The sequence below is a fragment of the Camelus bactrianus genome, chromosome 6, assembly GCF_048773025.1.
Source record: "Camelus bactrianus isolate YW-2024 breed Bactrian camel chromosome 6, ASM4877302v1, whole genome shotgun sequence".
NCBI lineage: Eukaryota > Metazoa > Chordata > Mammalia > Artiodactyla > Camelidae > Camelus > Camelus bactrianus.
In genome coordinates, this window is record NC_133544.1 from 81,454,266 (window position 1) to 81,470,442 (window position 16,177).

Here is a 16,177-nt window from a genome sequence, read left to right on the forward strand (position 1 = left end):
AAGCAGTGATAAGGACTATGAAAAAGAATAATGCACGTTAAGAGATAATAAAAGAGCTGTACTCTTTTGACAGAATGATCAGGGAAGGCTTCATTGAGGAGGTGACAATTGAATAGAAAGTCAAATGTAGTAAAAGAGTCATAAGACTTGTATTCCAAAAAGGAACAGTAAATGTCAAATCCCCATGGTGTCAGTATGCACGTAGTCACTGAAGAACGGCAAGATCGATGTGCCTTGAGTACAGGGAAACTTAGAAGAGCACAAAGAAACGAGGTCAGAGAGGAAGCATGAGGCTTCAGGATTAAAAATTTAATTCTCTCCAATTCAGACATAACTCGAAGTAAAATTCAAAATATAATTCTTTTTCAATTGAAAAAGTCTTGAATTTCACCAATACTCATTTTCCTCCAAAATCTTAGTCCAAGTAATGTTTTTTTTTAAAAAAGCTAAATAAAATAAGAAAAAATCCACTAAAATTCTGATTAACTGTCCTATTTACATGACCTAATTTTTTTCCCCAAACAAACCAATCATTTTACTCACCTTTACCTTTACATATCCTTTTGGTGTACTCTAAACTCTTTCTAAATGTTGTCCAACATCAAGGGTCTAACTCCTTTTCTATAACAGAAAGCAACTGACTTCCTCAAAAGGTAGTATGACTAAAGACAATACCAGGACAACTAGAGAAACATGAATATAAACAGTGTATTAGATATTAGCATTGTGTTACTGCTAGATTCCTTGGGTGTGATAACTATATTGCAGGTATACGGGAGAATGTTCTTATTTTCAGGAGATACACACAGAGGTATAATGGTAAATGTTTAAGAACTGGCTCTGCAGAGGGAAAAAAAGCCTTGGTTTGTAGCACTGCCAGTTCCTATGGTGTAAATATTGCCACCGTTGCTGACTTCAAGCAACCAACTTGATGCAGAGTTGGAAAGAAATGTGGACAATCAGCTTTCACATGCTGTTACCAGCCAGTTCCATGTTGAAGTACACAGAGCTGAAGTGTCCTGATGTCTGCCACTTACTCTCAAATTATTAAAACAAAAAAGTCCCTATGTCTGCCTGTCTACCTAATCTACCTCTGAAGAAAGATAAAACAAAAGTGGTAAAATGTTCACAATCTATGAAAAGGTATTTAGATGTTAATTGCATGATTCCAACTTCTCCTGTGGGTTTGAAACTATAAACAACTAGATGTAAACTATATTATAGAGCAAGCAATAGAGGGAAGTTTAAAGAAATCCTATGGCCAATTCTTTTGTATATTAAAAAAAAATTTTATATGTCAAAATTTTGTGAGGTTTATCAAATACAATATAGAGCTTTAACCTGAAGTTCTTAAAATCAAAACATTTTTAAAAAGCAATTTGTCAAATAAAGTGCTAAAATTTCATATACTCTTACTGTTATAAACTTGCATATAAATGACCCACTAGATAATGAAGCAAACCATGATATCTCCTCACAAAAGAAAACGACTGATTTAGTTTTAAAATGTAAAAGAATTCTCTAGATATCAAGATAAAGTTTTATAAATGGCCTGATTTCAGCTATTGTTACCAAATTTTAATTCCATTCAAGAATATGTAAGTTTAATAAGTAGGAAAATTAAAAAATGGAAACTATGTTAATTAAAAAATGTTAATTCCTAACTATAAATGAGTTGTGCTCTCAAAAAGGGTAAGTTTTAAAGTCCAAATAATGGTCATACTTTGAATAAGTATTATTATTTATAAAAACATAAGTTATGTCTAGATTCCCAGGCTAGCCTACCAAAGGTTTCTTAACCTATAACATTAGGCCATTACTTGCAGTATCATGGAACAAGTCTAAATTCTAGGTCACAGAAGCAGAAGGGCCATGCTCCAAGCCTGAATCAATCCTGGGTAATTTCTGAAATAAAGAAAAAAGCAATTTGGGGCACCATCTGACCATTCTAATACATTTCCACTAACCTCTTTCTAGTGTCCACCCCCATCCCAGTCTCTCTGCCCTAATGCTGCTCTAAATGCTTATTATGGTGTATGATCACCCAGAAATAGGTAGTGTGCTCCAATTACCTACTTTCCCTCTCCCATTGCATGCATTACAGATGTGTAGTTAAATATTGATTTTGAGTTCCTCTAGTTGCTTATTCCAGAATACAAGGTTCAGAGTGTCAAACAATAAGGGTCCATTGATCTCGTATGCCTGTTATCACTAGCTTTCACAACAGAGCACTGAAACACTCATTTTCTCAGTGCAACTGACCCAAGTCCTTGGAAGTAAAACACTTACCGATCTTATATCAGGCATGTGCTGGGTGCTGAATCGGAGGTTCTCAGTTCATCGTTCCCGCAATCCTTAAGGTTGACAGTATCAGAACGAAAAGAACTGACGTTCTGATAGGTTACGTAATTTGCTCAAGGTTATTTGGCTGATAAATGCTGAAGTTAGAATTTCTAAGTTTGACCCTAAGGGTCTTAACTCTTGCTAAAAAGGACCCATTTGAGCTAATTTTATAACAAAATATGGCCATCATTTCAATATTCCTAAAAAATGTATAATTAAATACACATTTATTAATCTAAATGGATCTCTGGTTGGTATAATTTCTAGCAGGATAACAAGGGGAAACTTTAAAAACAGTAAAAACCAGACACTGTGAATGGCTGTTTTTAGACAGAGTGACCCCAACTAAGATATGCTTGGGCACACCTGGCCCTTTGCTCATCTATACAGATGATCCTGTCCATAGGGCACACTGGTCAACATATATAGCACTTCACACCTTGTAAAGTTCTTCAACACATTATCTTACCTGAAGCTTAGAGGCAACACTTTGAACCCAGTACATTTTAAAGATGAGAAAACAGGTTTGGAACTTGATCCAAATCATAGAACCTGTAAGTAACAAAATGGGTCCCAAATCTAAACTCTAAATCCTTTGAGTCTTTATCCTACTTGTACTCATAAATCTGAAGTTCTCCAACCAATTTAATCTCTCTCTTTCAAAGAAATAGCAACAGGAACAAATTCAGCACAGTGGATGGAGAGCAGAGAGCTACCAGCAAATGTCTGTGTGGATCATTTGTTAACTACATGTATACAAACTGGGAACCACTCCTACCAAACAGCTTTTGCCCACTCTTTGGTTATTTTATTTCAATTCAGTGAGACTTAATCAATTTTAAGATACAAGCTTCCTTTAAGTTAAGTTATTGGCAAGTATATTTTAAATCTATTTTTTAAAATTAGGTATAAAGTTGTGATAACAGCCAAAAAGTCAATAATTCAAACAAATACCTAAAGTGGGAGAATTTTCAGTTGGTGCCAGTAAAACAACCAATGATTACTAATCATCTGCTTCTATTCCCATTTGCTCTATAAATTTTGAGATATACTAGTGATTCATTCTTTCAACAAATACATATTAAGCACCTCCTATGCACCTACCATGTATGAGGCTGTCTGCTAGGTGATGGTAATACAGCTGTGAACAAGAGACAAGGTTCCTGGCCTCATGGAACTTAAAATCTAGTTGTGGAGACAGACAACAAACAAAGACAAAAATTACAAACTGTGGAAAATGCTATGAAGGAAACAGACTGCTGAGACACAGAACAAAAGAGAACAATTACTTAATAAATAATAATAGCAGCTAACATTAATTGAGCACTTCAGATACAGTAGTCAGAGACAGCCTCTCTGAAAAGTGACATTTAAGCCAAGATCAGAAGGTTGACAAGGAGCTACCCATGTGATGACAGGGGAGAAAGGCTTTTCAGGCAGAGGAAATAGTGCACACAGGGCCCTGAATGGCAATCGAAAACTTAAAAGTTGGCCAATGGGACTGAGCATGGTGAACAAGGGGAAGAAATGCAAACGGCCTTACTATAATTTCACTGGATGAGTTTCTTTTACAGGAAAAGGAAAATATGAGAAATCTCAACTTACGTTATTGCTAGGTCTGTCTTTAGTATTACACATAGATTACTGTCTAGTATTTTGACTAGCTACTGGCATTTGTATCCAGTCCATCCTGTCTCAGTTTAATAAGAAAGTCTGACATAATCAACATCAGATTTTTCACCCATTTGAGCAAAGACAGAATTAACTATTGACAAATTGACTTTGGTTTACCTACTGAGAAAGTAGTACTGTTTCTTGGTACTGTAATTTTTCTTTTTCGTTAAAAAAGTCAGTATAAAGTTAGATTTTTAAATTTAATAGTCCCTCAGTTTTTAAAACCCTCAACTTCAAATGGGGGAAAATATTACCATAATTGGATACAAAGTTGAGAAGGGCAAAAGAATAAATGAATATAAATATTCCTCATTTAACAACTAATTCTTTTCTATACTTGTTCATAATGCAGAATGCTCAGGCCCCATGGATTTCTCCACTTTTTGAAAAGGAAATCAGCCTGTGAGTCACTCTCCCTACGTACACATTAGTCTCTCAATTCTGCTTTCCAATTATCTTTTTCTCCCAAGTAATGACAGTGTTCCGTCCACTGAATCATTTCCTTCTAACTGGATGACAGGCAAAAACATAGGGAACTTCTATTTCAATCCCTGTAGTATCTGAATCTCAGAACTAGTTGTATCAAGCCAGCAATTATTTGACAGCTACTAATGTGTCAAGATCTGTCAATGTAAATGGATGAAAGGCCAACAGCAGTCATTTTCTGACTTGAGATCACAGTGACTATACCAAACATGTATAGCTGAATTAGACCCTTTCTTCTGTCCTCCCCACTTTCCCAGAATGATTGACTTCTTAATTAGAATATATCCAACAGTAACAAGAGCAGTTCACATCTGAATGTTTACTATGTGCCAGCCATAGTTCTAAACATATTACATACACTAACTTATTTAATCCTCAGAATAACTCTAAGGCAAGGTACTATTGCTTTCCCCACTGTAAACTTTAAAAAGGTAAGGCACAAAGAAGATAAATACTTTTCCAAGATCACAATACTTAGCAAATCTGTTTGTCAGGTTCCTTAAGCTTATTTTTAAACCAATTGGGTCCCAAAATCTTATAATATTTTAATATAACTTACTCCTACCAGTCAGAGGGTTGAGAGCATGTATTCAAGCTTATTTACTTCAAGTCTGGGCGAGCCCCCTTTTTTAAAAATATATTTTTATTGAGGCATAGTCAGTTTACGATGTAGTGTCAGTTTCTGGTGTACAGCACAGTGCTTCAGTCATACAAGAACATACATACATTCATTTTTCATACTCTCTTTCACCATAAGTTACTACAAGATATTGAATATAGATCCCTGTGCTATACAGTATAAATTTATTGTTTATCTGGGCTAGCCCTCTTATTAGCTGTGTAACCTTGGGTAAGTTACCAAACTTCTTTCTGTGACTCAGTTTCATTTATCTATAAAATGGGGATGACAGTAGCATCTAATTCCTTGAACAACTGTAAGGATTACATGATTTATATGTATAAACTTCTTGGAACAATGCCTGGCACATAGTATGTAGAAGAGTTAGTTGTTATTAGTAATAGTACCATCACCACCTCCACCTGGGGAATTTAGCAAAAGGTTGCTCTATTTAATCAAGTCAACATTTCTTTTCCTCCAACATCTGTCATTTCTACTGTTTGATTTACACTGGCTAACAGTGAACTATTCTTAGCAAGTAAGCAATGCATCTAACTAACTCCTTTGCTATTTTTCTCTAGTCCTTACTACTTCTTTCCTCATATTTCAGTTGCCCAGGAATAAAAAAATTGTTTGTGGTTAAAATGGTTTGCATTACATTCTTGGAAAGTTCATAAGCCACTGCAATACTAAGGCTAAAGCCTAAATTTGTAATATAATAAAAACGGGGAGTGCCTTAGTCCATTCAGTCTGCTATAACAAAATACCATAAACTAAATGGCTTATAAACAACAGAAATTTATTACTCACAGGTATGGAGACTGGAAAGTCCAAGACCAAGGCACTAGCAGATATGGGTGTCTGGTGAGGACCAGCTTCCTCATTAGACAGCTGTCCTTTCATTATAACCTCAGATGGTGGAAAAGGTGAGGGAGCTTTCTTGGGTCTCTTTCATAAAGGCACTGCTGCCAGCCACGAAGTCTTTACCCTTATGACCTAGTCACCTATCAAAAGCTCCACCTCCTGCTACCATCAGCTTGGGGCTTAGGATTTCAACATCTGGATTTGGGGGACACAAAAATATTCAATCCACAGCAGGAAAAAACTAAGACAGTATTCCTCTCAGTTTTAGCCTCAAAAAAATCAAATTGTTTGGTATTTTATTTGTGGAACAGGTTTTACACTAACAGTTTTTACTTAAGAATCATAAATGACCTACAATATGTGTTCAAATATGAATTGAAATACTGTAGTTTAAATTATTAATGTATTGATTTACTAGATGTTATAGGCCTTAATCTTTCATAACAGTTGATAAGCTCAGATAACATTCTTAGAAATGTCTGATGAAGAAACTGTTTCTAACCAAACCACAAAGCATAGCAAATTGACATTTATCTTTTAAATTAAAAAGATTTTGATTCTACTTAAATTGTTGTACAATACCATGAACTTAGGACTTCTGAAACCTCTGGGACTTTTGAAATCAAAACATAAGCTTATATTCTATTATTCTGAAAAATATTTTTATAGGAGAAAAACATCATGCATTCAAAAATATGCAAAATTAGAAACACATTTATAACACAAATAAATATTAACTGTTAAAAACATAAAATGTTTCAATTGCTTCTATGCAAAGACCTTACTTTAGACCTCTCTTTAAACACTGGGCATTTAATAAATAGGATCAGATCCAAACTTTACATACTTGAGTATAAGATGGAGTAACCATTATTTAACCTCCCTTGCTGCCCAGCTCTAGTCAGCATTTAACACCATTTAAAAATATATTCCCAGGAATCTTAGTCTACCCATGCCACTCCTACATATAGCAATTGAGATACAATTGTAATAACAAATGACAGTTGGCACAACATTGTAAAATGATTATAACTCAGTAAAAAAAGTTCAAAAAAAAGACAGAGAAATAAATCACAGATATGTCAAGTATCCTTTTGTAGCTTTTATATTTTCTCAGATAACTATATATTAAAAGCCTGTTAAATATGCTTGAGCCTTAGCAGGTTGAACACTATGAATACAAAACAAAACAAGATACTATTAGGTTATTGCACATTTGATTATTTCCTTATCTATATGAACATATTTTATAACTGACCAACTTATAAGCACCTGTAATGTCTTGTTTAACATGATAATCATTTATTTAAAGCCTATTAAGTGCTAGCCAGTGTCATTCTAACAAGTATGAGAAGTTGGAATTATCCCCATTTTACAAAGAACCTGAGACTCCCAGGGACTAAATAATTTAATGAAGATAACATAGCCAGCAAGTAATGGAACAAAGATACAAATACAGGTCTGATTCCAAAACCTGTGCTAATGATTAAAGACTCATCTTTGGCAGCATTGCCCAAGTAATGTTAAATAACTGGTTAAACATTTTTTTAAAACAAAAAAAGAAGAAAAGATTTACCTCAGACTATGACAAAATTCTATTAACTTGGGAAATGTAGCCACTGTGCTATCCAGTAATATCTTAATTATCTTAAAGTACAGTAAAAGCTCTCCTACCTGACTTTCACTTAACCAACTAGCAAGACTGTCCAGTGTTTTCCATATCTTCCATAAAAGCAAAGTGACAGACACTAGCAGCTAATGTTACTTTCTAGTTGCTTGCATACTTCTGCCCCTACTAGTTGAGCTGTATGCTTAACTAGTATCTGGCGTTTGTTCCCAAACCTGCTTATGACCCTCTATAATAAATAACTTATTTAAATACTATATAAACCAGTGAAATGAATGCAAAAAGGTTATTTCTGTGAAAAGTATGTTGAATGCTTTGGAAAGAGCATATTTTGATGAACACATATTCTCTCTCCCCCTAAAACAAATTCCTGTTGACTATGCAAGTATTCTTATAATTCTGGTGTACAGATACCTATAAAACTGTGTGAAACATTACAAAAGAATTTAACATTGTTTATATGTAAAATATTTCCACCCTCAGATTTTTCTACAGTCTTATTCCACTTTAAAGAAATCAAAACTAGAAATTTAAGGTGGACATTATTGGTGTGGTTTACACAAGAAAGAACATATCTAACTCTGAAAAACAGACCCTATTTCACCCTCAAAAAGGGCCTTGACCGTCATTCAAAAATCCACAAATGACAAATGCTGGAGAGGCTGTGGAGAAAGGGGAACCCTCCTACACTGCTGGTGGGAATGCAGTTTGGTGCAGCCACTATGGAAAACAGTGTGGAGATTCCTCCAAAGACTAGGAATAGACTTACCATATGACCCTGGAATCCCACTCCTGGGCTTGTATCCAGAAGGAAATCTACTTCAGGATGACACCTGCACCCCAATGTTCATAGCAGCACTATTTACAATAGCCAAAACATGGAAACAGCCTAAATGTCCATCAACAGGTGACTGGATAAAGAAGATGTGGTATATTTATACAATGGAATACTACTCAGCCATAAAAACCGACAACATAATGCCATTTGCAGCAACATGGATGCTCCTGGAGAATGTCATTCTAAGTGAAGTAAGCCAGAAAGAGAAAGAAAAATACCATATGAGATCGCTCATATGTGGAATCTAAAAAACAAAAACAAACAAACAAACAAACAAAAACAAAGCATAAATAAAGGACAGAAATAGACTCACAGACAGAGAATACAGACTTGTGGTTACCAGGGGGGTGGAGGGTGGGAAGGGATAGACTGGGATTTCAAAATTGTAGAACAGACTACACTGTATAGCACAGGGAAATATACACAAAACGTTATGATAACTCACAGAGAAAAAAATGTGACAATGAGTGTGTATATGTCCATGAATAACTGAAAAATTGTGCTGAACACTGGAATTTGACACATTGTAAAATGATTATAAATCAATAAAAAATGTTAAAAAAAAAAAAAAAAAGGGCCTTGAGCCTAGATCAAAGGACAGGTGAAATAATTAAGGCTGTTATTTTTTCTGATTCCTCACTTCAAGTAACCAACCAACTACCAGACGCAACCATGTAGGATAAGAGGCTCTTACTGTACTTATTTAGAAACTCTCTGAAGCACAGCTACATCCCACTAAGCAAATATCTCAGTGTTTCTACACTAGAACTTATATTCTACTCAGATTCTAAATGAGTATCTGAAGGTTTTTCTATTCACTTTCATTTTATGGAGAAACCACCGTTAAATAAGGTTATCTAGTTCTTTCGCCCAGAGACCAAAAGCATTAAAATTAAAAGGAGGCAAGAATAAGCATATTGATAACAAAGACTGTTAACAGCAAATTCAAAATCAAATAAAAAAAAAAAGCTGAAGTGGTTTAAGCTAAAGGAAAAAACAAAAACCTCATAAGTTGAAGTATCTCTTTTAGGGCATTTCTACATTATGACAGACTACAATATTGAAATTCCTAACAATGCCCTTTATCTTCAAGTAAAGGTCAGACTACATTGACTCTGCATATTGTTTTTTTTTTTTTTCAAAGGCAAGGCAGCATTACTGTTTTAGAGGTCTATCCACATATTATGATTACAACTTAAAATATTTTGGGCATTTAAAGAGTAAAGTTTCAGTTATCCAGAAAATTAACTTATACAGAATAGTTTCTTAGACATCAATGTAGAAAAAATGAAGTATTAGTATTGTCTAGCTAAGTGTTGCCCGTAATTGTGCCTTTCCAACCACAGGTCAAGGAATCAGTTCAACAGGTTATGCCAGCAATTTTTAAAAGTAGAAATAGAAAATACAAGATCACGTTGCACATGATAAGGGTAAGTATGTTTCGTGAAAAGTTTATTTCAGTATTTCTATACGACTTTGCAAAGTAAAACATATTACTTATTCTAGGTTCTGGCCAAAAGAAAGCCATGGGCCTGAAGATTTATATAATATTATGAAATACAGTCATAATACCAAACTTGCAATGCCCTCATTTTTACATTATAATGCTAAAGAAAGCCACAATTTCAACAAGAAAAAAGTCACTTCTTTAGGAGTCTTGATGCATAAATTTATTTATTTCTCCTAGTAATCTGTATCAATATATAACATTTTATCATGTTTAGTACTAGTTTTGGCTAAAATAGAGATTGTGTGTAAACACTAGTTTTTAAACTACTTGGGAACTGAAAGCAATTTTTAACAACAACAAAAATCCAAAATAAATAGCGACTTTGATTTTATTTGCTTGTTTATTCTGAGATGCAATTACAGACCTTGGTGCCATCTTTCCAAAGTCACTGATGTAATCTAAAAGTCTAAACTTGGCATTCTACACAATCTATTTGCTAATACTTAATGCATACAAAGCTGATTTTAAGAGACAACCAAACACTTAAAAATAATTTAAACTATTAAATTAAGTATGTTTTTCTCCACTTCTTTCTAGGGCATTTTAAGCCAATATTACCAAAGGCATATTCAACTAGAAAAGAATATTTGTCCTTCTCATTCACTTTGAAAAAAATATATGGAAAAAAATAACCAGTTTAATACATATCTTTTTTAAAATCAGCATCTGATTCATGAGGATAAATTAACATTTCCAATCCAAATGTCTCAGATTTGGAAGAAAATCTGTCTTCTAGTCCAACTCCCTACCAAATACACTAATCCTCTTCCTACAGTGTTCCTTGGAATCATATTCCCTTATGACTGAGAAGCCTTCACTCCTTCTAAAGTTGGCCTTTGCCATTAATCAAAAGTAGATTGATAAATTAGTTTTCAATTCCTTTGAAATCCTTGAAAAATACAGTGTATACACTATTCTCATAAGTCCTTAAAATATAGGTTTAGAAAGGAAATAACAAATTCACAGTACCTATTATAGGGATTTCAGGAGCCCTGTCCATATACTGATATACTTAATAAAACCCTAGAATACTCTGGAAGCTTTCAGAGTCTGCCTAAAGCACAAAAAATCAGCAATGACAAATAATAGCTGTCAACTCAAACAATCCTAAATTTTCTCAATTTATCAAGCTCAAATTCTCAAGTTGAAAAAGCTTGTAAACGTCTTTAAAATTGAAGTCAGACTGACTTTACCTAAAAATATGAGTAATGTAACTCTAAAATAATACCCAGTATTGTGGCAACAGATATAAATGCTGTTCTTGACGATTTCACTGAGTTACACTAGAGTCTCTCTTGAAACTAATGCTTTGCAAACACTTCTGAAGAACGTACTCTCCCATTTAGTTCCTAACTCCCTCTTCCATGTGCTCTTCTCTACCTTACCAGCTGGAATCTGTAACAGAAACAAGTAATCATACGTAATTCACAAAGAGTTGATTCTACTGCAGAATTAGGTTAACGCCTCTAAAATGGGGCACATTAAAAAGAAAACCTACTTATATAAATTATTTACCTCGGTCCGGCTTCATTTTCACACCAATTTCCACCCAAGGTGCTGTGAAATACACGTGTGGGTTCTCTCAACAGGCTCGCCGCTGATTTTGTAGCTACTGCTCCTTTTTCAAAATGCTAAAAGAAATCAAAATAAAATTAATCTGGTCCTGCTCTAACACCCGATCTTGTAAGAAAACTACTGCTAACAGGCCTCTTCCTGGCACTAACTGCGGTGACAGCACCATCCGCAGGTCTGAAAAAAAGCAAAACTCTCTGCACCGCCTCCCCCATCTCCTCCCAACTGAGCACCCCTCTTCCCCGCCCCTGTGCTCTCTAGGCCAAAGTGTCCTTCTTTGACACAGCGTCTCTGAACCAAAAGGAAGATCTATTTATAACCTGGAGGTACAGGCAAGGGGAAAGAAAGAAAAGAAAGAAAAGAAAGAAAGGAAAGAAAGAAAGAAAGGAAAGGAAAGGAAAGAAAGAGGAGTCAAGCAACACAAGCTAACTAACCCCTTTGTAAAACACGCCGCTGGGAACAGGGGCACCTCCGCAGTGACTGGTATAGAAATGCTCCGACCTGCCGACTGGGCGCAGGAAACTCTTCAAGACCCCTAGCGCCTCGCCGAGAGCTCCGCCCGCCCTGCCCGGCCTCACCTGTGTAATTACCCTCTGGCTAGTCTTCCTGCCGCAACCGCGGCCAAGTTTACACAATGAGAGGGTCAGGAAGAAACGCGAGTCATCTCCTCGCGCCCAGCCTCCTGCCCCAAACGAACTCTACTGGGCTGTCCCGGGTCGCCTCTGCCACCCCCCAGCCCTGCGTGGCCGGGCCTGAGGTCGTCCCGGGAAGGTGTTCACAGCCGGGCGCTCGCCCCTGCTCGGCGCAGCCTGCCCGTGCGGGCCCCTTCCGTCCCGCCGCGGCCCCGGATTTCCTTCAGCCTCGCCGCCCGGAGCGCCGCGCTAGCCCCTCTCCCCGCCGGAGAGTTGTTTTCATGGCTCCCTCGGCCGACCTCTGCTGACTAACTCGCTCTCCTCTCCCGTCCCAATCCCTCCTCCTCTTGGCACTTCTCTCCGCCGCTCGCCCAGCGGCTCACATCACACTCCCACCTCAGACGCGAGGCTCTGAGAGGCGCAGGGCCGGCGAGAGCGGAGTGTGGCGCGCAGCGGCCCCCGGGGCTGCGTTAGGGGACCATGGGGACCCGACTCTACAAGCCCGACGCGGCTCCCCGGCGCCCCTGTGGCCATCCACCCCCGCCTCAGCCGCCGCCTCGCTCTGCTCCCGGCGCTCAGCCCCTCGCCCTGCCCGACTCGCACTCGAGCCCCGCGGCCCCCGGGCTTCGCCTGCCCGTCGCCCCGGCCGGCCCGCTTGCCCCGCGCCTCTGCCAGCTCCTCGCCCACCCGCTGTCTAGCTCTGGCGCCCCAGCTCCCGGTCCCCCTCGCTCGCCCAGTTCTTTCTCTGCTGTTTGCCCTGTCAAAACACTGCCCGGGTCACGTGTCCCAACAACAGCCAACCCACCGCTCGTCACTTCCTCCCCGGCGGCCTCGAAGGCGGGCGCGCGGTTGTTACGGCAACGCCTCGCGCAGTCCCCGGGCGCTAGCCTTGGGGCCTGGGTTTCCGAGCAGGTGCGGCGGGCTGCGAGGGCCGACCCGGCCCGGGAGGCCCGGGCGCTGCGGCCGCGCTCGCTTCCTGCCTGCGTTCCGAGCCGGCTGCGGCGCGTCTGGGACCAGGAATCCGAGCTGCGCTATTAGAGCACGGGTAACTGGGGAGATGTCATCCGAGGGCCTGCCCCAGACGTGGAGGATAATTATAGTCTCCTCCTCCTCCACATTGTATGCTGGCGCAGAGTTGTGACCCAGCCCGGAGTGGTTTACTGCTCACGGTGGAAGCTGAGTCTAATGTGGCCGAGACTGGAGAATGGGCAGCCACAGGCTTCAGGGATTGGGAAGTTTAAGAATAAAAAGCAACCCTTCACCCTAGATTTTTTCAAATCACTAAGGATTTTAGTAGGATTCGGAACTCAAGCTCCCGAGGCCCTCGCTGTGCTAAAAATAACTTTTATAACCTCTAAAACACTGACTCATGGCAGGAACACACTTTTGACACCGTGTTATTGTTCGGGAACTGTAATTTTGTTGTTGTGCTATAACAATGTGACATGATGACATTTCATGTTGCGATGTTGTGGCATCACTTCAGCACAAACAGATGACAAGGATCTGCTGTAATTTAAAAAAGCAGTCCTAACAAGGTCTGAGCTATTAGCTACTCATTTATAGACAAAGTCCATATGGAGTTGTGAGCTCAAAGCAGAGACAAGGAGAAATACAAAATTTGTAGTCTTCTTTGGTTTCATTAGAAAAACTTTTTTTTTTCCCAGAAATAACTTTGCATACAAGAATCACAACAGGAAAGTACTAGATGGGTCTAAAAGTGATTTATTTTGGTCTCTGTACTCTTGTGAGGTTTCCAGCATTTTACAGTGAGTATGTTTACTTCTACATCACAAAAGTTTTCATAGATTACAAGATTGGGGTGGCAGGGTTTTGTTTTTTTGTTTGTTTGGTTTTTGCCTCAAATCTATCAAATACATGAAGTTTCTATTATGAAAAAAAATATTTTCTGGATGTTTTCATATGTACCATAAAATTACATGTGCCACTGCAATTAAAAACCTTAACTATGATTGTGACTAATCAAAACAGGACAGAACATTCAGGAGGGTTAACATTTCATTTTCACGGGAAATGTTATGGCATCATGAAGGTGACACTTCTGACAAAGGATGATAGTTCCTTAATCTATGAAATGGCTACAAATGTTAACTCCCAGGGGATTTGACTTCGATATTATTGAATACTGTATTATGTAGTTTCTTTTATGGACTGAAGTTTTACTTGTTCTACAATCATTTCTCAGTTAACCTTGGTAATGGGAGACAAAAGAGTTACAGATAATCCAAAATCCTAAATTTAGCACAGCAGCTGAGACTAGATAACAGCTATTGTAAAAGGCTTGCTGGGTGAATAGGCAGCAAGATCTGTGATTTAGTTCCTCTTCTGCCAAATTTGGAAGAGGTATAAAGACTTGAAAAATGTTGACAGTAGAAACTGAGAATATTGGATAATCTGGAACACAAACTAAAGAGTTCTCTTTTAAACAATTAAGTTTTAATTGTGCATGGATAAATGATGTCTGAACATTTGTTAGACTTCCTTGTAGCTTTTTGTTGAGAATCTTAAATCTGTTTAAAAATTGGAGATCATTATGGTAGTGGAAAAAGAATTTTAAAAGAGGTATTTTTGACTCATCCATTCATTTTTCAAAGTATTGTTTCTCACTCAGCACACATTTACTGAGTACTCACTATCTGCTAGGCATATGTTAGTCTCTGAGAATACAAAGGTCACCAAAAATAGGGTCATTACTTTCATGAAGCTGATAGTATTGACTACCAGTTGCATGGCACAGATCAAATCACATTCTACAGCCTTCTTTAACCTGTAAAAATGAGTTGTTTGGACTCAGACAGTAAATAATCTCTTTCCTTTCTAATTGCAAAACAGTCCTATAATTGTATAGAACATTTCCAGAGTGGTTAGAAATAAGGACCTACCTACCATGACAACTCTTAAGTGTTGGTGATAAGTGTGTTTGCACCTTGGAGCACCCAAGCAAAACAAACATCTCTGGTTCCTGCTTGGTGAGGAGTGAAGGTGGGTGAAGCAAGCAAGTCAAAACACCTGGCAGGAACCTTACCCCTTTTCCATCTGATTTGCTCTCTAATTTGCTTTCCCTGGTGTTCCAAAGACTTATAAGTAATTAACTTTAAAAAAGTTAGTTCACTTTAGCAAGGAGGCAATCCCCTCAACTTTGATAGGTTTTGTTGAAATGGGCAGTGTATAAGAAAACCATGTGTTTAATGGAGGTCTCTATATGGTCTTTTACTGACTAAGGTGATGAGGATAACTGGTTTGCTCACTTTGTTAGTACAGGCCGTTACTGTTACCAAGGTCATGGAACCAGTCTAGGCTACCAGAATGATCTCTGCCAAAGCAGGGACTGGTGCCTTTTTCTTCTTGTATCTCTAACAACAAGCATAGGAGCTGGCGAAGAGTAGGAGCTTAATACATGTCAACCTTTGTATTCAGCTATAAAATTTTCTTATACATGCCCACAAACTGTACCCCTAATACCAGTTGGCATTTTCTCTCCAGTGGGATAAAGCTAGAGAGTTGGGAAATCAGTATGTGGTACAAACTTCATACATCAATGGTACATTTTCATTATACTTTCAGTGTTTTATAATAGTAGGAACTTGTGACTTCCAGAATGCTACGTTGATGTCTTAGCTCCTATGCCTGTGAATGGGACCTTATTTGGAATTAGGGTCTTTGCAGATGTAATCAAGTTAAGATGGAATCATGCTGGATTGGAGTGGACCCAAAATCCAATTACAAGTGTCCTTATAAAGTGAGAGAGATTTGAAGACAGAGGAGACTCAGGGAAGATGGCCATGTGACCAGGCAACAGAGATTGAAATGATGCAGCTGCGAATCAAAGAATATAGAAGATTACCGCGAGCCACCAGAATCTAGTGAAAGGCAAGAAAGTATTCTTCTCCAGAGACTTCAGAGGGAGCCCGGCCCTGCCAATACCTTGAGTTCATCCTTTTTGCCTTCAGAACTCTGAGAGAATAAATTTCTGTTGTTTTAAGCAACTCAG

The 16,177-nt window shown here is 38.1% G+C and overlaps 1 protein-coding gene across 8 annotated transcripts in view; it reads right to left on the bottom strand.

Moving 5' to 3' along the window:
* Positions 1–16,177, bottom strand: part of ATOSA (atos homolog A) — a 101,005-nt gene that overhangs the window by 63,155 nt on the left and 21,673 nt on the right. The window contains exons 1-3 of one of the 8 annotated variants that reach the window (XR_006719933.2): positions 11,968–12,881; positions 11,477–11,592; positions 3,448–3,528 (exon numbers count right to left, since the gene is read on the bottom strand). Coding sequence is in view for 7 of the 8 variants with exons in the window: in XM_074366150.1 (XP_074222251.1) it covers positions 3,448–3,528; positions 11,477–11,492 (97 nt within the window). In the remaining variant the exon portion in view is untranslated. Of the gene's footprint in view, positions 1–3,447; positions 3,529–11,476; positions 11,593–11,967; positions 12,882–12,970; positions 13,193–16,177 lie in introns of those variants that run through there. The other 7 variants (XM_074366150.1, XM_074366149.1, XM_010969493.3 and 4 more) reach the window with 7 other exon arrangements.